The sequence below is a fragment of the Lemur catta genome, chromosome 23 (genome assembly GCF_020740605.2).
Source record: "Lemur catta isolate mLemCat1 chromosome 23, mLemCat1.pri, whole genome shotgun sequence".
Lineage (NCBI taxonomy): Eukaryota > Metazoa > Chordata > Mammalia > Primates > Lemuridae > Lemur > Lemur catta.
Window position 1 is genome coordinate 12,368,341 of NC_059150.1, and position 24,343 is coordinate 12,392,683.

Sequence of the window (24,343 nt, forward strand, 5' to 3'; positions counted from 1 at the left end):
AGGCAATGATAAATACAGAATGGGAGGACAGACAGACAGACAGACACACACACACACACACACACACACACACACACACACACACGCCAATGTTAAGAAGTTGCTGAGAAGGTAAACATCAACCTACAAACTCAGCACATAACTAATTATCAATTAGAAGCAGCAAACAGGAACAGCAAAAATCACTCACTCTGCTTATTTTCAAGTTTGATCATCGGTCACCACATTCCATCACAACTTACATTTCTGTTGATGTGCCCCTTTCTAATGATCCAATAAAGGTTCTCAAAAAAAGTTATTTTAAAAATATTACAGCTAGTGGAGGTTTCATCAGACTCAATAGCTAGCTTCAAGGACCCAATGAAAAAAGAACCCATAATAAGTCACTAACTTCCTCCAGGGTCCTCCAATACCCAGGATACCAATAATAAGCCTAATGATTGAGTAGTGAGAGGAAAAAGAATAAATACAGTAAAGAAAGCAAGCTTTTTTAAAAGAGAAAGACCCAGTTTGAAGTTGTGGGTCATACTGGATCATCTTTCTCCTCTATCTGTGAAAGGTGTCTTCTCCATTATTTCAGTGATGCTACCAGGGACTTTTCTATCATAACTGGCCATCATTTTGTCCCCTCTGGTCTATAAGTAGACAGATGTGATACATCAGAGTTCACCCATTTCCATCCACAGAGTAACACAGGAGCTAACTATATAGGAACTGCATGTCTAACAGAAACTGCTAAACCACTAACACCCAGGAACGAAGGAGGTTAAAGGAAAGCTGCCTCTTCAGACTTCAGTCCTAAGCGTGGGGTGGAAAGTGTCACCTCACGGTTTCTATGACAGCAGTCCCCACAGCCAGAACTCAGCTGCCGGCTGGCTCACGCTTGGATATTAGCGGATTTTCAAGAAAATAATGACCAAAAGGAAAAGTTTCTTTTCAAAAATTATATTACCCTCTTCTTGTTTTCGACACAACTGAAGGCAGTTAAGCTACCACCCAACAAACAGTAATGTATAAAATATAAAGTACCCACATACAACAATTTAGAGAAGGTGAGAAATGGCCGTCTGATAAATTTAAACAGGACAGGTTGAAAGATAAATTTAGCCCAATACACATGTGTTGTTTCACATTTGTGGTTACAGAGATTTTAATTTACCTCTGTAACCGCACTGGAATAAATTATACTATAATGTTTAAAGCTATCACACTTGAAGCTGTTGTGACAGTAACACATTCATTGCATCAAGCCACACAATATGACCACATTGTGCGGTGGAATAATTATGAGAAAATGTTCCACAAACCCTGAAATGTAGCCCTAAATAAAAGCAGGAGAAAAGCTGCTATTTCTTCAAATAAAACTGTAATTATACAAGCAGGAGCAGTTTGCAAACAGCTTTGGGAAATCTACCATCCTGCCACCAAAAATCACTAACTTTGCATTTTTAATGCAAGATATCTTGAAATGAAAAGGGAGCATTACTGAGCGGGATCATTTAAGTAAATCTAACTTTTTACTCTGAGAGGCTGACACCAGCATAATCCAACAGAGAAGGGGCTTTCACAGCCTGGTCTTACCTTGCACAGCTAAGCCGGCCAGCCGAATCACCTGTTCCAACGTGCACCGTAATCGCCCTTCGAGCACATCTTTTTTCACTTGCAGGTAATACTGATATCTGTTCGTGGGAATAGAGGAACAAACAACCTTAAAAACACATACTTGGAATATATTCCAACCACATAGATGTCTCTAGACGCAAAACCTTGTGTATACAGCAGGATATGCAGGTGAGGTTGATAAAGGTCATCTCTATAAAAGATGGAAAGTGACCTCTGCCTGTGTTTATCTTTGTTTGATGTGGCAGGTGCCACATCCTGTTCATTCTGAGCTTGAAAGCATTCTCATCAAGTCCCTTATTTGCTGGCCAGCAGGATGAATTACTGATAAGGACCAGTTCTTCACAACAGGGATCAAGAATGAAAATGCTCTCCTACACCTGGACCCCCACAACAATAGGACTGCTAAAGCTACACTCAATAGTGTGTGTAGCTGAAAAAATTCTAGAAACACATCATCTTTCAAACTCAAAAGTTTGGTAGGGCAGATCACAGAGAGGCCAAATAATTTAGAATTCTGCTACGTAACAAACAGGATAAAGCTTCTCAGAGCCAGGCTTCACCTTACACATCTTTGACTCATAAAAATCTGATCGGATGGAACTTTTCAACCTGAAGTACATTCTCAAACCAGCCAAATGCAGATGGACAGAATGCACCCAAACACAACACCAAGTCTCAGACTAGACCGCCGTTCCCAGCAGCTAATCCACTGTATTGTTTCATTGCCGATACAACAGAATTTTCTTAGAATAATAAATAATTAGAATTACCTAAACATCCAGAAATTTCCTCACTCCAGACTTTCACTTCCTGGGACTCCACTTCCTTCAGCCACACTCTTCACACATAGTCACCAGTACAATGGTCACACTTTTCTAGCATTTATTCCTGACAAATGCTGACAACCCTTTTGCTCCTGGTAACTGTAACTCTACTGTAACGTAACTTTGACATCTCAGTCAGGGGAACACAGGTGACCCAAAGCCCAACTCTCCTGGAGAGAGACGGTTGGCGACGAGAGCAAATCACCGCTGGCTCTTTCCACGATAGCACAAGCATCGCTACATTTCAATCCGACACCCGTTGGAAGGAAGGAATTGGGCTCTCTGCACACTCTAGCAGGGGCCCCTACTTCTCTCCTCTTGGGTCTACTGGACAGGATAAAGACACCATGTCACTCTTCAGCGAGAAAAATCCCATACTGAAATGAGAAGGGCAAACATTCGGAGTTGCTTAAAAGTCCTTTTTGGTCAGACTTAACGTAGAATAGAAAAATAACTCTTTTTCCTACTCCCATTCTATAATTCACATGAGAATTCACAATCATTGTACAGGTTCCATTCTTCGATTAGTAATTTTACTTCCTGCTCACATCATTTGACTCAATGAATGAATGTATATCACAAGTGTCTCCAGTGATTTTTAGAGATTAAGTCCCCAATATGTGCAGAAAACCTTTGTGCTCTGAGCTGGGGTCACTCGCCACTCTGAATGCAGTGGACACTGCTCTATTCCAGCCTCAGACCCCGTGAGCCCTCTGACCAGCTGAGTCCCAACGAGCAGGAACACAGGCTACAGATAAGAGCTTGCAGTTAACACTGAAACATGAAATTATATGAACTACTTAAAAGTTCTGTGAACTACTTCAGAATTGCTTTGACTGAGAACAAACATGCATCAGTGAAAGCACTATGCAGGATAAAGACGACTCAAGAAGATGTTTCTGAGAGATTACATTTTGTTTATATCCAACTTACAAAATTGGCCAAAAAATGATTTAAAAAACTAACACTGTAAATGAAATCTCATAGAATTTCTAGATGTTCTGGCATGGAAATAAACTGGGAAGTGATGAGTTGGCTTTAAAAAAAAAAAAAGAGCTTGTGATTGAAAGTCTTTTGCTGGTAGTGAAGTGGCACTTCTGCCGGGGCTGGATGAGCACAAGCTAATATGGAGGAAACATTAGGCGGGGTCATTCAAAAAACTGTGTGAAATCAAAGGTACTCTATGCATGTGTGTGTTTATTTAGGAAGTTCTGGGGAACAATATATGAAGGTAGGAATAGGGGAAGTCACGACCTGCCTCTGCATTCTTCATAGGAGAGAATCAGAGAACATGAAAATGTTTTTGAAGCAACAATTTTATATGAATTTCACGAAACATTACAAGAGTAAATCAGAATATCCAAGACTAAAGAATTCTAAATGGCTACAGTAAAATATGCCACATGAGTATCTTCCAGCTCCCTATTTTCCCCCAGCTCACTATAGTCAGGTACCCAGCTCAGGCGTATTTTCAAATATTTCACTCAAGGTGCGTAGACGTTACAGAAGGGTGGTCCCACGGATTCCCATGGTCCCAGTGCCTGCCATCCGCCTGCTTGTCTCCCATTCCAGGGGAATAGGAGCCGAGAGCACGTCTGCACATAAAGGTTACATAGTTTCATGCAGCAAACCAGGATCTCCAACGAAAATGCCTTCCATTAGCACCTTTGCTTCAAGAAGGGTGAGCCCCATCGATCACAAGCAAAGCTCGGGGTTTTATGGCCTTATTTACAATAAATAATTGATGCATGTTTAAAAACTAATCTAATGATACAAAGTATTAGCTTACTTCCTGGGAGACAGCTCAGTAAAATCTGAAATAGGAGGGAAGATGTGGGCTCTAGAAGATTGCGTCTCCTTCCCGTCTGCATCCTTCACCCTTCCTTTGAGGCTTTTCCTCCGCACCCTGTGCCATGCATGGTCTTTCCTTGTCACCAGCGTGGTTCTTCCTAGTTTCCCTCGAACACCCATCTTGTTCTCTGGACCAGTTCTCAAGGAAATGGTACAAGATCCACACATTCACGCAAGTAACCTTCTCTTCAAGAGACGTTAGGAATGGCCTACAAGCTTTTTATGAAAGATCTTTTATGTTTATAAACTACTCAGTTCTTAGATAGGAGGAACCTAGGCAAGTAAGGGGGTCCCTAAGTTATCAAAACCTCTTTTAAGTGCCCAGAGTTCATTGTGAAAACAGATACATCTTTGAATAGGAACCACTTGGAATCTGAAGACCACACTTTGAAAACTGGGGGAATAAGAGCAAAAGAGTGATGAGGAAAATTGTTAACTTCACCCTCTTGCCAGAAGGCCCCACAGTGCCTTTCTTCACTAAAGTTAAAGGATATCAAAACAAACAAGCAAACAGAAAAGCCCTGAGACAATCTAAAAGCAGAATCTCAGGATAGGAAGGAAATATAAAGCTTAGTAAAGAAAGGTACAACAGGATTCTTAAAACACAACAAAAAAACCAGAAAACAAAATCTCAAGGTAGGAAAGGCTGGGTGAGGTTCACCTATTCCTATTCATTACACAATGTTTGAATCTCTCCTACATACCATTAATTCCTCCCCATCTTGAGTGGTTCTGGCTTATTTGCCGCTGTACAAGCCAGGGAGACAGATGCATATTTTAACCCATAGCTATTAATATCATGCACTTCTTGTGAACATACATCAGCTAGATGCCAAGGGGCACCTTGGAGGGCACTAAAGCACATTCTCCGCTTTACAAGGACGCACATCATCTCTGACCACTGTGGTCATCGTTCTCTAGCGCACTATCGAAAGCAGTGGTCCCCAACCTTTTTGGCACCAGGGATTGGTTTCATGGAAGACAATTCTTCCATGGATGGGGGGTGGGGAATGGTTTCAGACAAATTCTCATAAGGAGCGAGCAACCTAGATCCCTCACATGCACAGTTTACAGTAGGGTCCATGCTCCTATGAGAATCTAATGCTGTTGCTGATCTGACAGGAGGTGGAGCTCAGGCAGTGATGCCAGTGATGGGGAGCAGCTGTAAATACAGATGAAGCTTCGCTGGCCCTCGCTGCTCACCTCCTTCTGTGCGGCCCAGTTCCTAACAGACCACGGGCTGATATTGGTCCACAGCCCAGAGGACTGGGAACCGCAGATCTAAGCGTTCAACAATGTTTAAGAACCAAGGAGTAGAACATTCGAAAAGGTGTTATCCTGGCATTATCTGCCAGAGCTAGAGCCTTTTTACATGTCAACTTGGAGGTGAACATGATCACCGAAGATTATCAACAGATACCTTTGGGAATAGACCACAAAGCAATTGATCCACAGGATCCAGCAAAACAGTAGTTCAAGTTTTTCTTAACCTGCTGCTTCCAACTTTAATCTACAGATACCACTTCTATATCGTATGAGCAAGTTGTATTTACAGATCCACCCCATCCTAGGAAACACTGAGTCACAATCCACTAGCAAGGAATACCAGTACTGTTCCTGGTCATCGAGGTTGTGCGTAAGCTTGTGCTGGGATATAAACCCAAGGAGCCGGAGGAAGCAGTGCTCTCTCCTGGAAACCGTCCAGACTACAAGAGAATCTGAACAGCAGCACTGAGGTGGTGCTACCCCCACACGAGACTGCAGCTATTACCACATGAGATCACAGAAATGAGAATGACATTCACGCCACTTTGGACATTGGTTGGTACACTTTGGCTAAATAGCACTTTTATAAAATATAATAATTCTATCCAATTTGATGACTAAATTAGACAATATAGGAGCTGAAATTTCTAGAATGCTTGGTTTTTGCTTATTTTTTTATTAGTGATTCGGTTACAACAGCCATAAAAATATAACAGTGAATCCTATTTTGGAAACATGCAATTTCATGGAAGTATACTCCACCCTGTCACAGCTTTGGGTGGAGGGGAAAAGAAAAAAAAAAAAAAAAAACCATTCCTTGTGCCAGGAAAGTAAGTATTTGCCAACTTTCCAACGAGATCCTCTTTGAAAACCCAAGCTCACAAGGAAAATTTTTAAATATTTTTCATATTCAAAGACCCGAAAATAGTCCATCTAACGATTGAGGCCCAGTGAACAGTTTTAGGTTAGGATTCTGCTCTCCCTCTAAGAATTAGTGAACATAACTATATGCTTGTTGAATACAGGTAAAATTTTTACTTTTGTTTTTAAAGGAAAGATTAATTTTTTTATTAAAGGCAGGTTTCCCTGTGTGAAATAGAAAAGGCTTCCTGATACTCAGTGCTATTAGACATTACAACTGAAAGTTGACAGATGCTCTGAGCTCGTCTCTGGGGGCCTCATTTATTTGGAATGTTCCCATCCAATGGCAAGAAAATAAATGACTTTTCCAACTCACTTCCTCCCTTAAGATTTTGAAAACAAAGTTTCAGAAAATGCCACGCTGGGTCAAATCAATAGAGCATTCAGTACTTCTGACGGAGGTATCAAAGAACTCTTTCAAACTTATAGCCCATAACATTATCCTCAATGTTCACAGATGCATTGCTAAGATCTTTAAGCTTCCTCTTCAATTCATGTATGAGGAATTTATCTAAGCAACTTCCGCAACTGTGTTTTACTGGCAGGTCTGTGCATTCTCCTCGGAGTGAGCAAGTCCATGTGGCATTCTGAAAAGTATGGCCTGTAGCACCACAGAACCACAAAGAAGGCACAAGGAGCTCAGAGGCGGGGTGCATGCTGCTTTTAAAATATTTCTCCCAACCCTCCCCACAAGGGAAATCTTTGTTCCAAGTCCAGTTCAGCAGACATGTCCGGTTGAACGGCTAAAGCCTTAGGGTCTGATTTTGGTCATAATTCCACCCAAGGATGCAACAGCCTCAGCACAAATCACAGGATGGTGGTAGGAGGAGTGTAGACCCTTACTACTGTCCCAGTGACTGCTGCTGGTAGAGCCCCCTCCAATAGGGTCACACCTGCCTGCCTCGTTACCACTGTGCCTGGCTTTGGGGCCAGTGAAATGGGAGTGGAAATCATTGTTGCTCCCAAGTAGAAGTCTTCAGATCCAGTGCCTAGTTTCTCACCTCCGTTTTTCCCTTTGCCCTGAGACCTGCAGTGTGCACAGGTAGGGTCTGCAGCTGCGTTAGCCTGAGCCCCGGCAAAGATGGCAGAGCACAGAGCCCCAGACAATGCACAGTGGGCAGGTAAGGCGGGCAAGAGATGAGCCTTCGTTTTTGAAAGCCACAGAAACTTGGGGCTCATAGATCACTGTAGCGCAGTTGAGCCTACACAACTTAATAAGGGAAGCATTTTTAAACACCAAGTCCAGCCCTTTCATTTTTTAGAGAAGGAACTGTGTTGAGGGAGGAGTATGACCTGCCCAAGGTGACACTGCTTTTCAAAGGCAAGGCCAGAACCAGACCAGAGCCTGGACAGCCACAGAGGTGACGAGGGCAGGATCTGATTCCCCGCCGTTCCCGCCAAGCCATCAATTTCATTGAAGTCTAAAAATAAAAGCAAAACAAACAAACAAAAAGATACCACTACATGGTGATTTTTATGATCCCATGTTTCTAAGGAAGGGCTCTGATAAGCCAGCTCTCCCCCACCCCCAATGAGACAGTCTCTGCCACAGCGTATGAGGCAAACACTGAAATGAGAAGCTTTTCTACAAACTCTTATTATAGGACATGTCTCACAGCATGGCCCATGGATTATCCAAGATCGGTTTTTCCTCCTAGCAGCAGCCTCTGGGATATTTCACTTTCCTCCCCCAGAGGTAGAAGGAAGAGAAAGAAGACTGAGCTATGCATTTTAACTACCTGTTAACAACTTTATAAGCAGCATGGAAGGAGTAAAGTAAAATCTGTAGATCAGGGTCTCTGACTTCGGGCTCCCACCTGGAAAGGGGCTAGCTCCTGCAGCAGGCAGAAACCGGACACTTAAGTGCATGTATTTCTAAATGCAAATTCTTTTTTTAAAAAAGAAAAATGCAGTTTATTATCAGTGTAACGCACAAGTCTTTACCAACCCTTGCATTGAGTAGTTTTCACCTTATGGATCATAAAAAATCTTATCCAAACTGAATTCTGTTGCCACACTGGATGAAGCTGCACGAACAGCGCGTATTACCCATGGATCACCCTTTCTACCCCCACTGCCAAGGAAGTCTGGGACAGAAAGAAAAGGTTCTTCCACAGTTAAAAACAGGTTAGTGAAAGCGCTCTGCCCGCTCTAACTACCAACCTGCAGTATCACTATTATCATCACATGGCTCCTGACTGCCCTTTCCTCCTCTCGAGTTCAAGTTCAGTCAAACCCATCTGCATGGTCAGTAAGGATGTGACAATTTGGAGAGAAGGGACACCCTTAAATTCCTCAGTTTTTGAAGCCTTTCAATAAAACTACTGGGGTGGTGGACCAGAGAGAAAAAGACTGATAGCTTTGTCATTGCTATTATTAAGAGCAATGTAAAACGTACAATGCCCTTTCCTCGCAAAAAAACTTTCTTTACGACTCGCAGTACCGCAAGAACCTTGTCAGAACGTACTGGAACCCAGTTGTCCCGGGACAGTGCAGTGTGTATCAAAGTGCCAGGCAGCACTGCTTTCTTGACGTTATATTGTGCAAATAGGAGACAAATGTAAAAGTTTCTCTACTATAAAAGACAAAAAAGAGAGACTGAGAGCAAGTTGTCCTAGAATTCTGGGGTACAGGAAAGCAAAAGAGAACATAATTTTAAATCTTAGATGGACAGAGATAGTGCAGGAGAGAAACAGCACATTCCATCCATTCCGAAGGGTGTTCACAGCTGTAAATCCAGATAATGGACGGGGTGGCCCACGCCGTTCTCCGTCTGCCAGGACCAGATAAACAGTATGTACACAGGCATGCAACCCAATAAACCTGAATGCCTCCCTCCCTCTGTCCCTCTGTCCTCAAAACCCTCGAGAAGAATGTCAGTTTATGACTACCGAAGTATAATAACGTGTTTGGTACCTGACCCAGGCACTATCTAAAAAGATTTTACACTTAATGAGTGTTTGAGTTGACAGTCAATTAAAACTCTGCACTAACAGACTACAAAGTCGATGCTTCTGAAACTATGCAAAATTGAAATGACCCCAAAGAAAAAAAAACAAACAAAAGGAAAAAGCTAAAGCTAAAACTCTGACAAAGATAACCTTAAAAGGGAAGGTTTTTCTTCTAGCCTCTTTCACACAAGCTAACACATGTACATGCATGAATGTAGAAATACATGCATATACACAAAGACATACACACAAGATCTTCTTGGCAAAAGTTCAAGTCTAGATGTTTTCAACATTCACTGATCAATAAATACCATGTTTTGCCAGAAACACCTAACTTCTTACTGAGATTCCTCAAGTTTCAATGAGTCAAAGGATTGCAATTCTTTCCCCAAAAAGGACAATGTTTGTTTAAATGCACACAAACACATACAGGCCTTAACTACTAGTGAAAAAAGGCCAATGATAGCAAAGTATTGCAAAAGAGAAAGGCATGCCACAACCTGATCCTTGCTTTCTGCTCTTGAACTCTTGCATTAATTATAACAAATTACAGGGAATCCAGGTACTGTTTATAAGTACAATAAATTCCCTAATAATAGCCTATAATTTAATCAGAGGTTCTGTTTTAAAGAGAAAAACTCATTTTCTGCAATACATCACAGAGGGAGAGAGAATACTCTGACACCATTTCTTTCTGTCCCATTTTATGCCATCAGGTACAGATTCCTTCACAGCAATCATATCCATGGAACTTAAAAGAGCCAGACAGGGCTCCTCGCTGTTGGGCACAATGCCCTGAACTAGGAAAACGTGACAACAGAAGTAGAAACTCATTCTCAAAAGAAAATACTGTGCTAAAGTGTTTCATGTTAAAATAAAATGTGAGTCTATTTTGATCAGCCTTAAAAATCTCCAATGACTTGGAAAACAGTTTTGCAGTTCCTCAAAAATGTTAAACATAGAATTACCACATGGCCCAGCAATTACACTCGTAGGTATATACCCAAGCAAACTGAAAACACATGTCCACACAAAAGTTCATACATGAATACCAGCATTATTCACAAAAGCCAAAATGTGGAAACAACCCCAACGTCCATCAACTGATGAACAGATAAACAAAATGTGGTCTATCCACACAATGGAATATTATTTACTCATAAAAAGGAATGAAGTATGGTGCATGCTACAACATGGGCAAACTTTGAGACACTGTGCTAAGTGAAAAATGCCAGACACAAAGGGCCACATCTTGTAATGATTTCACTTATTAATGTATGAAATGTCTAGAATAGGCAAATCCGTAGAGAAAGGAAATAGATTAGCAGTTGCCAGAGGTTGGGGGAAGGGAGGACAGGGAGTGATTGCTAATGTCTGGAAATCAGATGGTGGCAATAGTTGTACAGCACTGTTAATACACTAAAAACCACTGAATCGTAGATTTGAAGTTGGTTAAAATGGTGAATTTATGTTACATGAATTTTATCTCAAAAAACAGAGTAAAATGCCCAATGATTCTAATAAGGAAAATGTCCAAACTCCTGATACAGCACACCAGGCTCTTCATAATCTGGTCAAAACCACTCGTTTTCTAACTTCACGTCTCACCACACACCCTGTACTTGAGCTGCAGTAAGTTTACGGAGCTTCCCGATAGCTGCCGTGTGCTCTTCTGCCTCCTTGCCTATCCTCCTCCATCTGCACAACGACCTACTCACCCATCAAGGCTCAACTGAAACCAATTTCCTCTGCTAAAGCTTCCCAAGCCCTCTCAACAAGGTAGACGACCCTTTTCATAGCACCCCCAATGCCCCCCAGGTCCCTCCTGCACGGGCACCTGCATCTCCCCCACTCCATCAAGACCTCCTCACAGACCATTTAACGGCACTAAATATATAAAGGTTTCTGAGTAGATGAAACACTAACAGAGAGACAAAGGCAGACAGAAGAAATGAGGGAGGCAGATTAATCACCCTATAGTGAGTGTGCTTAGATGTTATTTCCATGGTGTGAAAGAGCACCAGAAAGTTTCAGAAACGTAACCCAGCACATAGTAAGCAGGAAGTCTTAAGATACGTGTCTTTATGCAAAGGGCAAAAATACTCCTTCAGTGTGGACTATTTGTTTACTTGTAAATGATGTAACCAGCTCTCTGAACTCCCAAGCAGCAAAGACGACACTCCGGGATGAACCACAGCAGGGACCAAGAGCATTCACTAAATCCTCACGGGGGCAAAAGGAGCCCAAATCAGGGAGTGACGAGGCTCTGTGCCAATGAGCCAGCCAAAACCACTTCTCTACGTTGCAGCTGTCAAACGTGGAGCCATAGGCCTCGTACACTAGTAATAAATATGTCTTGACTCATCGGCCCAAAATACACACCTGCCTGCCCTGAAAATCATGTGTTCATACTATTACCTACAATTCCACTGTGGGAAAGTGAGCTTAAATTACATCTGGAAGCTGGGTGAGTCAACTGCCCAAAGATTTGTCTTCCTGGTAAAGAGCCAGGTTCCTGGCCAAGAAGTCTGCATAATATTCCTGAAATTTTGGTGAGCTAGCAGATGGAAGAGCAATACTGTTGTCAACAGTATGCCTGGACTGAAGGATAAAAATACATAAAAATCATCGAATACGGGGCAAGAGGATCGTCTCTGCAGGTGGGCGTGAGTTCTTCCTTAGAATCCCTAATAAAAGGTAGCTCCTACCTTTTCACAAGCGAGCAACTGCTAAAAGATGTCAATTCTCTGTGGATGAAGTAATGTCCCAGAAATGAGTAGGAAATACTGACTGGAGGCTTAATGAAATGTCTGATAAACGAATGAGGCAATGGAAGTAGTTAATTCATTATATGTCCCTAGAGACATGATAAAAATAGAAAAATACAGGAATTCCCAGCCCATATGAAGTCACATGGCTAGGCACACTGCTGGTGACCAGAACTCAGTGTGGATGAAGGTGAATGAGAAAACCACCAAGTACCAGGATTCTATCTTCTTCAACCCAGTTCCCTGCCATCAGAGCAGGACAAGCATGAGGATTAGGCCTCCTTCAGCTCTTATAAATGGAATGTGCTGGTCTACCAACTCTCACGCACCTGCCTGGACCACCTCTCTTTGTTCTACGCAGTAGATGATCCCAGACTAGTAGTTGCACAAAAAGCATTATGATTATTCCCTGACTCAGGGAAACCCAGTAGGTAAAAAGAATGTTTTGGAAGTTAGCCAGCCAAACAGTTGGCATAAAACAGTACTCAGCAGCAAAACAAAAAACCAAAATCACCTAAACTGCAGGTATTACATAATATAAAGCCTTCTCCCATCACTGAATTGGAACCATTCATTAACCATGCGTGTTCCCCATTACATTTTGTAACTCTAACATGGTGTTCATCAGTCAATTTGTTTAATTTGTGTATCCATTTTTGCCTCCTCAGCTATTTTATAAGCTTACTTCATTCGTCTTCGTATTTCCCCCCAAATCTAGCACACAGTAGGTCTCTACTGTACATTGACATTAGAGCAGGACATCATTATAGTCACATATGATGTGGCCTTATTTAAAAGACAGTCGATTACAAACTGGTGGAAAGAAACTTTGTGTTGTTCCTAGAGTACTCTGAAAGAAATAATAAAAACACACTACATATCTACCAAGTGCTATGGAAGACTTGAATCTACCATTGGAATTTTAATTAATTTCTCTAGATATTAAGAAATCAGGGCATTCAAACAGTTATATTAACAATGATAGTGCTTTACATTTGTGGAGTTGTTTTCCAAGCATTTTCATGTGTAATATTTCCTATCATTTCATATTCAAAACCACCCTGCAAGACAGCCACCATGCTTCCCATTCACCTGGGAGGCAATGGAAGCTCAGTGGGGCGGGGCTGACTTCTCAGTCTTCCGGTTTTATAGTCAAGTGCTCTTTCATTACAACATTGTGCCTGTGGTGTAATCTGGAATAGTCTGCGGTTTCTGTAAGTCTGGAGCATAAAGTCTCAAGAAAAAAAAGAGGCGGGTGGGGGAAGGAGGGAAGGAAGAAAGGAAGAGAAAAAAAAGAAGACTATAAACACATCCCGACGTGAATCCACTGACCATTGGCTGAATTTTTAATGCTAGAAATGAATCATTTTCTCTTGTAGAATCTTCAAAAGCAGCTCAAGATATCAAATGTGGCAACAACTGCCAAAGATAAAATACCAAACCGGCAAACATCTCACTGCCCAAGAATCTCCTATCTTCCTATGCTGCGATTTCTGCCAAAATTGTACTTCGCTATTTTCAAGCATGGAAATGTCTCTCTACAATTCTTCCTTTCAAATCCCTTTTGAGGCTCTAGGATTAAAGGAGGAGATACTTCACTTGTTAAACACAATTTTAAAATAATTTTGGATGTCTCTTCTTCTTTTAGAGTTTTTAGTTTTCTAACTGCCTTGGTTTCTGCAAGACCATCTTTTATAAACCTTGATACATAGTAAACTTTAAAGCAGAAACTGTAATTTCCTAGAGAAAAAAATGACCCAAAGTTAAGGGAGTACATACACTACACACAGATAGAAGGAAACCCTTTATTTAGGGACCTGGGGACAGGGATGGGGGATAGTCAAGCAGAGATCTGTGATTCCCAATCAGATAAATTTCCTCATTTCTTCCATTCCCTGGAGGTGGGCTGCATTCCTCATCGCTGGCCCTCCTCTTTTCACCTGCTAATCTCCCACTAACTGGAACTCTGACCTTCTTCTGAATTTTTCCCTCTTTATATTTTGTCCTATGATAGAGCTTAATCATCTTCAGCCTTTAGAAGTAATTTTTGACAGATGTGTTTATTAAATAATAAAGTGTAATATGTAATCTCTCTCTTACCATTGGATGTCTGGGTCCCCCTCCCTGCTTTTGGCTTGCTTTCTGTTTACTTATTTGTTGCTTCCATCACTTTCAAGGACTCCTTCTTGAGTTCTTGAAAAATTGTGCCCATCGTTGATTTTGCTCACATTTGCCTCTTGAAGCTTATCAGAGGGCACCTCCATCCCCAAACCAGTGTCCTTTTCTCACTTCTAGACAACATTAGACAAGGACGGTCCACTCTGCGAAACCCTCTCCCTCCTTGGCTTTTGGTGACCTTCAACTTATCTCATCCATTCTGTTCATTCCATGACCCCCAGGAAGATACTCATAATTTTTCTGCTAAATAAGACCACACCATCTATCCTCTAAATTCAGAAGCCTGAACCAGATGCTTCAAGCTTTGCAACTCTTTCCTTCCCAGTTCCCCAAATCCATCTTGAGAGTCTCCAACATCCATCTACTAACACAAAACACCAGCAGCTACAGCTGAAAGGGCATCAGGATGTGGTTGCCTTCCATTCAGCCAAACTTAAATAAGTGAGAATCACCTGCGGCACTAAATAAAAACATGTTGGTTCAGGAAGTCAGGAGTGGCGTACAAGAACTTACATTTTTTTAAATGCCACAGGCAACTCTGACGAATGCCGTCCAAGCACCACACTCAAACAACCAACGGGCCCCCAATTACTTAGTTTTATTTTTTAATAATTTTCACTCCACCAAGAGTCCATCAACTCCTTAAATAATCTTCCACTGGAATCTGGTTCCCCCTCCCCTCCCCAGACTACACCCTCTTCAAGTTACAAGTCCTGGGAGATCAGCGTCGGGGCAGCCTGGCCCACCGTGTGGCCGTCCACCTGACTCACTGTCCTCAACAGCTGCTCCGGCCATCTGGGAAGCTGAGAGCCAGGCCCACCTTACCCCGTTTCCTCGCCCAAGCTTGAGAACCCGAGACTCCCCTCGCTCCGCACAGGACGCACGACCAGCCTGGGCCCTCGGCAGCGCATCTGCGCCCCCCCAACGGGACTGGGGTGAGGACAGAAAACCTCCTTGGGAAATAGACATTTATCATAACAACACAAAATCTTTGCTTAAATTATTTCTTGCAACTCCAACTTTGAGAATTGCCTGGGAGAATAAGGGACACATTTGAAGTATCTTCAGTGCTATCAAATCCTTTGTCTTTGGGGAATAATTCTGATTTCTGGAATGCGTGAGTCAGTACCAAATTTATACTCAACAGAGTTTCTACTAAAACAAAGTTTATAGTGATTTGGTTTTTACTAATCATCAATCATGCACTACGCCCCGTGGTGGCACTGTAATGTCTCAATGTGGCTAGGCTGAACTAATTTCCCAGAATGTTCTTCCCGTATGATTCTGGTGAGCGGGGGCCACAGAGTCTACTGCCAGGTGATTGATACCTGCATGGCTTCCTGAAAGATGCAGCAGTTTTTTGCTACTTTCTAGTATATAATCTTTATTTAAAAAATAAACATTATTTGAATACCTACTATGTGCACAGCATAGTGGTAGGTGCTTTCTGGACTAATTCTTACAATAGCTATGCTAGTATCATCTCCTGACTAATTCTAAACAATGGACACTGAATTTTGGGAGGTTCACAGAGCCTGACCAAGAAATAAATACCTGAGAGTGAGGTCTTCAAGTCTATTCTCCTTCTACTATAGCAGAATTTTGTTTCTGTAACTATGTTTAATTTTCCAACTATTATTTTCCTTGAAGATTAAACCAAAATACTAGTTCTCTGCTCATTCAGCAATGATTCAAAATACACAACAAAATTCTAGCAGATACATAACTTGCATTCAAATTTTCCATCAGCATCCTCACCAATACCCATCTTTTCAAAGTTGGTCATATTTATTTTCAGGATCCACATCACTGCCTTCTTCAAGTTTTCCTTAGACCTATGGGTTTCTCACTTTTGTCATCATAAACATCTTTTCTAGCTGCTTTAAAACATTTATGCTGGCCAAAAACATTTGCTTCTAGCATTGCTTCATCTCCATGATTTTCTATTAAAGTATCGTGTGTCTGACGTGCATTTCAGTTAAACTTACGTCAAATTCGCTGGGCTTTGTTCTGAATAACGGTAACTCATTTTGATGCTGGCAGCAGACATCAGGCCAACCGTCTACTCACTCTCGCCAGCTGCAAGCACAAGATTGACGGGCTGACCTCGAAAGAGAGTTCGGTGGCTGTAAACCGACACATGTTGCAACACGTCCCACTAGGATCACTCCTCCTCTGCTTTTTACAAACTATACCAAAAAGCGGTACCCTTATTTCAGAGTCACACCTGGAAACTTGACACTGGCTGACACCTTTCTACTGTTTATTTCCAATGTCTCAATTTTCCACCTTTCTAAAGGATTGAGTGTCATCTGAAATCTTGGCACTTTCACTATGTGCCAGGGCTGGTCCAATCTCTACATAATGCTCACTATTTAAAGGACTCCATTCAAAGAAGTGCCTGTTTGCCTCTACCCTTTGTTTCCTCTGTCTAAACTACTTCCTTCTCCCTCTTTGACCAAACTCATCCCCTCCAACTCCACAGTGTGTCTTGGCCGCTGCAGCTAGGGGGGCAGGGGAGGAGAGGATTGGCAAAGGCTTTTTGAAAGTTTAAATAAATCCTATCTAAGGGCTTCCCAATGTCAGCATGCTTGGTTCACCTAAAACCATCCCAGGACCAGCCTAAGAGCCAGGTTTCCGTCACTACACAGCTGTGTGACTGTGAGCAAAGTCTCTTATCTCTCTGGTTCCCCGTTTCTTCATCTGGAAAATAAAGCAACTGGCCTCCATCATCTCTGGGATTTCATATTTAGATATAAAAACTCTTATGATTCTGGTAAAACTAGATCTGTCTTGATAGGAGGCAAATTGTTCTTTCTCTAACAGGCTATGTTGGTTTAAGATCTGGATGATCACTTGGTACCCCTTCCTATGCGCGAACCTTTTAGGGGGATTAATCAGAGATCAGACAGATATTGCAAGCAATAAAGAGAGAAAATCTGAACATTGTGAGCAGCGTAGCTGGATCTCTGCAACAGGAAGTACGGGGACATATAATCTAGCACCCTGGAGTGATCCTTACATAGAAACAAAGTTTTCAAATGAGCATTTAAGGGAAGTTATGTTCTCACACTCTGTTCAACCACCTACAGTCTCTCTTGTAGGGGGCTGAAGAGTTAAGGCAGCTGGACACTGAATGGCAAAAAAAACCAACTGGGCGGATGAGGAGGTATGGGCTGACCCAGGTATTGAGAAGCACTTCAAGTGATATGCAAAGTATCAGCAGTCAGGACCTAATGCCTGCAGGGCCAGACAGGTCACGTGGAGGTGTAGATGTTGCTGACTCTTAACACCCAGGGGAACTGGGCCCGGCTAGACAGCTATGCCTCTCTGTTAGGGCATCCCAATTCAATTCTTTCAAAAACGACCCTGGTGAAACAAAGCCCACCTCCAGACCAGAATCAGCCTTCACAGTACCAGCTTACAATCTCTGATCTTACTGGTACTTCAACACCTGGATTTCTTTTGCTGGCACTTCAGTGGAAAGTAAATTCCCTGTTGCGCTGGCAAAGCTGGTGAAGGGAGGCGAGGACAGATTAATTTCTCTGGCAAGGTAACGGAAAAGATTCAATTTAGGTGACAACCAAAATCTCCACTTGTTTGGAATAAAACTTCTGTTAGTTAAAAAGCAAACATTCCTTTTTCGGGAACTGACAATGGTGCCCAATTCATAGTGTTCTAGTGAGGACTGAAAAAGATAATCATTTAAGGCACTTAGCACAGCACCTTGCACAAAAACAGCAGCCACTATCATTATTACTACTGTTACACTGCATGCAGCGGTGGAATGCAAGCGATTCCTGCACAGAATGTCACAGAACTGTAATATCCTCAGTCTTCCTAGATCCTGCCGCCACTCAGACACCAGGAGTCTCTTTAACGTGTAGATACAGGGCATCCGTCATGTCCCTCCTCCCTCCCCACCCACTCCTTTCCAGTTTAATGTTCTCACACCGATATTCCAGGAAAAAGGTAGAGCAAACAATTCTAAAACATCTACTCCTTGTGCCTCCCTCCACCCCAAGATTTTTTTAAAATCTATTTTTGAAATTAACACACCATTCCCAATCTCATCCACTGTAATGATACCCCTAACAAATCTTGCAAATCCTTTATAAGGAAGTGGATGTCTTTTAAAAATTCATAAAGCAGAGCCTGCATGCTCTGACATGACAAAACACCTCTTCTCACAGCTTCTGTTTGTTTTTCCCCTTTCTCCACCCCTTCGTGAAAGGTAAACACTGCAGCGGGGCATCATCATAGTCTACTCACAGCTTTTGGAAAAACAGAATATTTTAACATTTTAATCCAGGCTTTATTACAAACCTTTATTTTTCACAGGTTGCTCAATCGGTCTCAGTTGTGCAATATAACACAATAAAGAACAATCTGGAATGAATGAATGAATGTATCTTTGAAAATCAAGGAATTCACGAAGGATGAAATCAATTCTCTGCTTAAGAAATTAAGCTATTTTCAAAACAGCTCGACAGAAGCATTATTTTTGTTTGCTTTTAAGATGTTCCAAACAGACCCTCAAATACTAATAAACACATGTTAACTATATATGATAAAACCTGTGATAATAAAATTATCACTTTAAAGACAAGGGTTCTTTAAGGAATACCATATAGATTGAATATTCCTCATCCAAAATGCTAGGAACCAGAAGTGTTTTGGATTTCAGATTTTGGAATATTTACATTATATACTTGGCCTATAGAACATCCCCTCATCCAAAAATCAGAAACCCAAAATGCTGATTCTTTAAGCATCACATCAGCACTCGAAAAGTTTTGGATTTGGCAGCATTTCAGATTTTGAATTAAGGATGTTCAACCTGTACTTATTTTCTGCAAACTGTGCTTTATTAATGGTTAAATCATATGTATAAGTGTATCTTGCTTTATAGAGAATCCTAGTCAGACGTTTCAAATGCATTAAAGACTAACATTACATGAACACTCCTTTTGAAATATGAATGATGCCTGATTTATTTCCTTTAGAAATTCTGATTTTTCTCTTCATTACAGGGTACTTACAATGAATAATAAATCATGCCAAGTGATATTACTAAAGAACACTGATTTATTATTTGCTTTCTGTCCCCAAAAGGGAATGAATATCAGAGAAACACCTAGATTATGTTTACAGTTAGGTTAACTCCATTTTGTAGTGGCAGTGAGTTGCCTCAATAGCTAACTACCTACCTGCATATCTTGCAAACCCCATCTTTTTCTTGAGTGGCAGGGGAAAGAAAAAACCAAGAAGCAACTCCACACATTTGGAAGACTTGTATAATGAAATAGGCACCTACAGTGCACTCTGGATTTAATTAAGAAAAGTATAAACTTTCTTAAGAAAGAGTCATCTTTTTCACAGTAAAACATGAGGAAATCTTAGTTAAGAATCAAGAAAAGCCAATCAATCAGCTTCCCTAAAGGAAACTAAACTGGCTTTATACCATCTCCCTAATCTCTGTGAGGATTTCCCAGGGACTCGGGTCCGGGAGCAGAAACGGTTACCAGGGCTACATTTCTATTTTCATACTTGCATAGATGGTACAAATTTCATTTTTGTTCCCCAGAGGAATTTTTAAATTTGCTTTTTCTCTTCGATCACACCCATCACTGCAGACTCAGATCCACCCATACCCAAGAGCAAATCGCAAGGTAACAACAAAACAAGCAGAGGTGGATGAACAGAGACGGACGTATGAGGAACAGGCAGCAGTCCTGGCTATTTAATTTGCAGAATCCAGTGCAAAGTGAAAATGTTGTTCAAAAATTAAGGATTTCAAGATGGCAACGGCAGTAAACCAAGTGTGGGGCCCTTCTGTGCACGAGGCCCTGCGCAACTGCACACGTCACAGACTCATGAAGCTGGCCCTGGTCCTGGGAGACATTTGCCCTGGCTTTCACCAAAGCAGTGACAAAGCCTTTTCCAGGAAGTAAATAAGGTCAGCAATGTAAGCTTTAAGGACAAATTCAAATAAATCTCCAGTAAATTAAATACATGGAAATGAAATAAAAGCTGCTTGGAGTTAGACCTCTTTGGTGGGGATGGAGGGTGAAGGAGTTGAGAACTATTCATTATTAAACTCCTAACTGACTAACAAAATGTCAAGGAACAGGTACTTAATAAAGGTTGAAATGCAAAACAATGCAAATGACAACATTTTAATCAACTAGTCTCCTTTTGGGAAAGCAATTCTTCTTCCCTCGGAGGCTGCTCTGTTTGTTTATAGACAGGCATCTTCCTCTCTCATCTCATCATACATTATAATAACCATACAAAATATTTGAGATTAGATCCCAGTATCAACTGCATCTTAAGATATCTAAACTATCTGGTAGAAACAACTCCATTGTCAATAATCAACAGAAAGAGAACAAGTTCCCATTCACCAGCTAGAGCTGGCCAGGAGAAGGATTTGCCGTTCTCAGCAAATTGTATTAGCCACACGGAATTCATGCTGAATCTTAAGTCTGACTTGAAGAAAGTCCCTATTTCCCAGCCCAGGGGTAAACTTTAAATATCCATTAAAATGACATTTCCAAATACTAAAAGAACTGAAAGAACCGGAGGAGGAACAAAATAAAGGGTGTTGTAAAAGGAAGTGGAAATATTACCATAATTAGAGTTTTTAAAAGAGACAGTTTAAACACTGGTTGAATACTAACTTGTTTACAATAGCACACAAGGCAGATTGTAAGCGCCTAAACAGCGTTGGTATTTAAAAGCAAGAAAAGGTGAAGAAAGTTTCTTGTAAGGTTACTGGAACCACTTCCTGAAACCTAGTTTAAAAAACATACACCCACAAACAAAACCCCATCTTCACCATTACAGGGATAGAGATCTTCACCTAATCTGGGTAGCCATCAATATCCCATGGTCCCAAAAGTGGAACTGGAAAAAAAACGATCCCTATCACAATCTCAAAATGTAATCACCTAACTCCCTTGTCATTCATCATCACACACAAAGAATGTACTTACCCTCTTTCTGGTACCTAAACAGCACAGCTTTAAAAGCGGGCATTTATTCTCAGTTGGTTGAAAGACTTGCCCAGTTAGTTCTTCCTAGGCAGGAACTACCTTTAACATTGAAGAATGCCCATACAAGCCCATACAAAGATGAAGTATTTTAAAAATCCTTCTGGTGATAATTGCTAGGCAGTTTTACCTAGCAGACTAGAATATGGTCTCATAACCTAGCACTTTGCAGGATTTAGGAGATGTACAGCCAAACTGTGATCCTAAAAGTAAGGGAGGCCCATGTGGCTGAGAAGTGCAGAAAACACAGAAGCAGCACCCACCAGACGAAGGGCACTTGGAACATGTCCCGTGGAGCTGGAGTCTCCTCCAGATGGACAACAGTGGACTAAGACTGTCCTTGGCAAATGGAGCGATGATACTGGCTACAGCAGTAGCTGCACCATGTTAATTCTGCTGTGTGCTCACCACTAACAGGGTGGACAGCCCCACCTGAAAAGACAAGCTAAAAAGAAGTCCTGGAAAAGGAGGAAATGCTATCTGACCTCATTAGGACAATTAGAAGTTGCTTTGCACTATGCAAACATACCATTGGAAGGTGAGTAATGCAAAGACAAACATGTTTTGGTAAAAAGAAAGATGTCCCAGAATATAAAATTTTAGAAACCATGCATGTACTCAGCAACTTCGAGTTTGAGACCTCAATTCACTCTTCAAAAATTACTTTTTCTTTTAAAAGTTTTCTCCTTAACATCGAAAAATTAAAGAGGGACTTCCTTGCCTGGGGAAGACTTGGAAAAACCCCAGACCTAAACTAAAAGCAGTGATCTTGGCCAGCAGTTTTCTGGCTTCCCCTTGCTATTATTAAGTATCCTTCTGTTTGACTAAGAATTTCTCCACCTCTCACAAGCCATCTTTTTTCCTTCTGTGTCCAGAAAAATCTGAAAACCATGTGTTTATAATGAGCCTGTTGCTATGCAAATCATTAAAACACATTACAAAAATCTTTCCTTTGAGTCAAGAGAACATAACGGGGGAAGATGAACTGCTACCAAAAGTCCCTTTGCTGAACAGAGAAGCGGGTGGGCAGAAAGGAATATGAGAACCAAAGCAAAATGGAAAAAATTATGGTGGTCCCATCCCCCTGAGTCATTTTAACCAACAGGGGAAAACAAACAGTTTTAAAGGCCCAAGGTAATATATCTTACTGTTTGGAGTGGGGTTAACACATTTAGTGGTTTTTAATCTCTTTAATTCCTATGGTTTCATGACTCACCCCCATCTGTCTACTAGTGAGTCCTTCTTTTCACCAGTTTTTTCATACTTCTGTAATAACATCAAGGGATTTCTTCCCCCCACTCCCTTTTTTTTGTACTTCTGTGTGTACTCTTCTTTTAATATCTTTTGTCTTCTCATTCAATTTTCACCTCAAGGCAGGGACTGAATTGTCCATTTCTTCTCCAACACAATCACAGTATCTTGCAAGTTTTCCTTACTTATGAAGAGACTCGCTCCTCCCCTAAAGTCGTATCTAGCAGATGAGACACATGTGTCAAATTAATGTCAAAAAGGCAGTGCTTTCCAACGTTCTAATTGAAATCAATTGGACTTGATAATTTTAATGAAGTTATTCACTTTATTGAACAGTTTGCAATCAATATTGTTCTCAAATTTTTGTTGTTTTGTTCTGGATGTACTATTAACCTACAAATTTCCAAGGATGGGATTGTTTGGAGACAAGAAATGAAATATACCTTTTAAATATATCTTCCTTTTACCCCTATGTGTCTTCATATATATATACATATGTTCACATACACACCCCCCAAAAAAACCAGGGTATTAATCTAGACTCTTTGTCCTTATTCAGAGAAAAAAATGGCTGTTCATGACTAATGCTATAGAACCTGTTTTACTCTCAAGCAGAAGTAGCCAAACCATTGCAAACATGTGTTGGGTGAAAACAAGTTTGGTTGGCTACAGACAAAGGCTTATTTTTTAAGCACAGATGGTTGAATGGTTGCCTCCTCCAACGGGTTGCCTGCAAATGAAAGACAGATTTCTGTTTCTAATCTATGCAAATATCTTACTCTGCAGGGCATCACAAAGACTAACTGTTTTGTGTCTGATACTGCAGATCCCAGGTGCTCTGAGAGATGCCAAAGCCCATCTCCACCTGAGATGCCTGGTAACTCAGATACCAGGCTGATGACTGGAGAGTTAGTCATTAACCCGCTCCTAATGAATGCTGTTGGGCCCTTCTGTGAAACATTCCTCTGGAATCCTGCCCCGCCACCACCGCTTCCCCTTGGCTGCTCTGCCTGGAAGGCAGTTTCAATATTCAGTTCAGACTTCAGATGCTTCTAAAACCTCCCAAGAAGGCTCAGATTCCCAAAGGCTCCTAAGTAAGGACTGTTAGTAGCATTCTTCACCTTGTGTGTTCAGCTCATCTATTCATGCCTAACACCAAACTCATAAAACTTGATCATTTAAAAATATTATCCTGTCCAAACCACATCTCCTTTATACTCCAGTCCCTACACCTACGACCCACGGCACGTCCCGATGAATCACACCTGGGTCGTTGTTGGTGGCCCTCAACCTTCCCAGGTACATGTAATTCCCCTTTTCATTTCCTTCTATCAACTTTCCTTTCTATACAATACTTCTTTCTCTGATTTCTCCATCTCCCCAGCTTAAGTCTTTCACTTGATCTGACACTCCTTGGCACATTCCAGCTTGAGGGGCCCTTGGGGGCAACAAAAATTTCTGCAACACTGAAACAAACACACACACACACACACACACACACACACACACACACACACACACACACACACACACACACCCCTTCTCAATGCTAATCCAGCTCCTAACTTTAAACAGCCTTTGCCATAAAGAGCAGGTTATACCTGAAATCTACATAGTTTAGTTCCAATGTTTAAGTCTAAAAACATCTTTTCAAA

General features: G+C 41.4%; 1 protein-coding gene across 1 annotated transcript in view; it reads right to left on the reverse strand.

The window, feature by feature from the left end:
• Positions 1–24,343, reverse strand: part of PTPN14 (protein tyrosine phosphatase non-receptor type 14) — a 139,777-nt gene that overhangs the window by 47,457 nt on the left and 67,977 nt on the right. Inside the window, 1 exon segment of the mRNA XM_045536503.1 lies at positions 1,582–1,679. Coding sequence (XP_045392459.1) covers positions 1,582–1,679 — 98 coding nt within the window.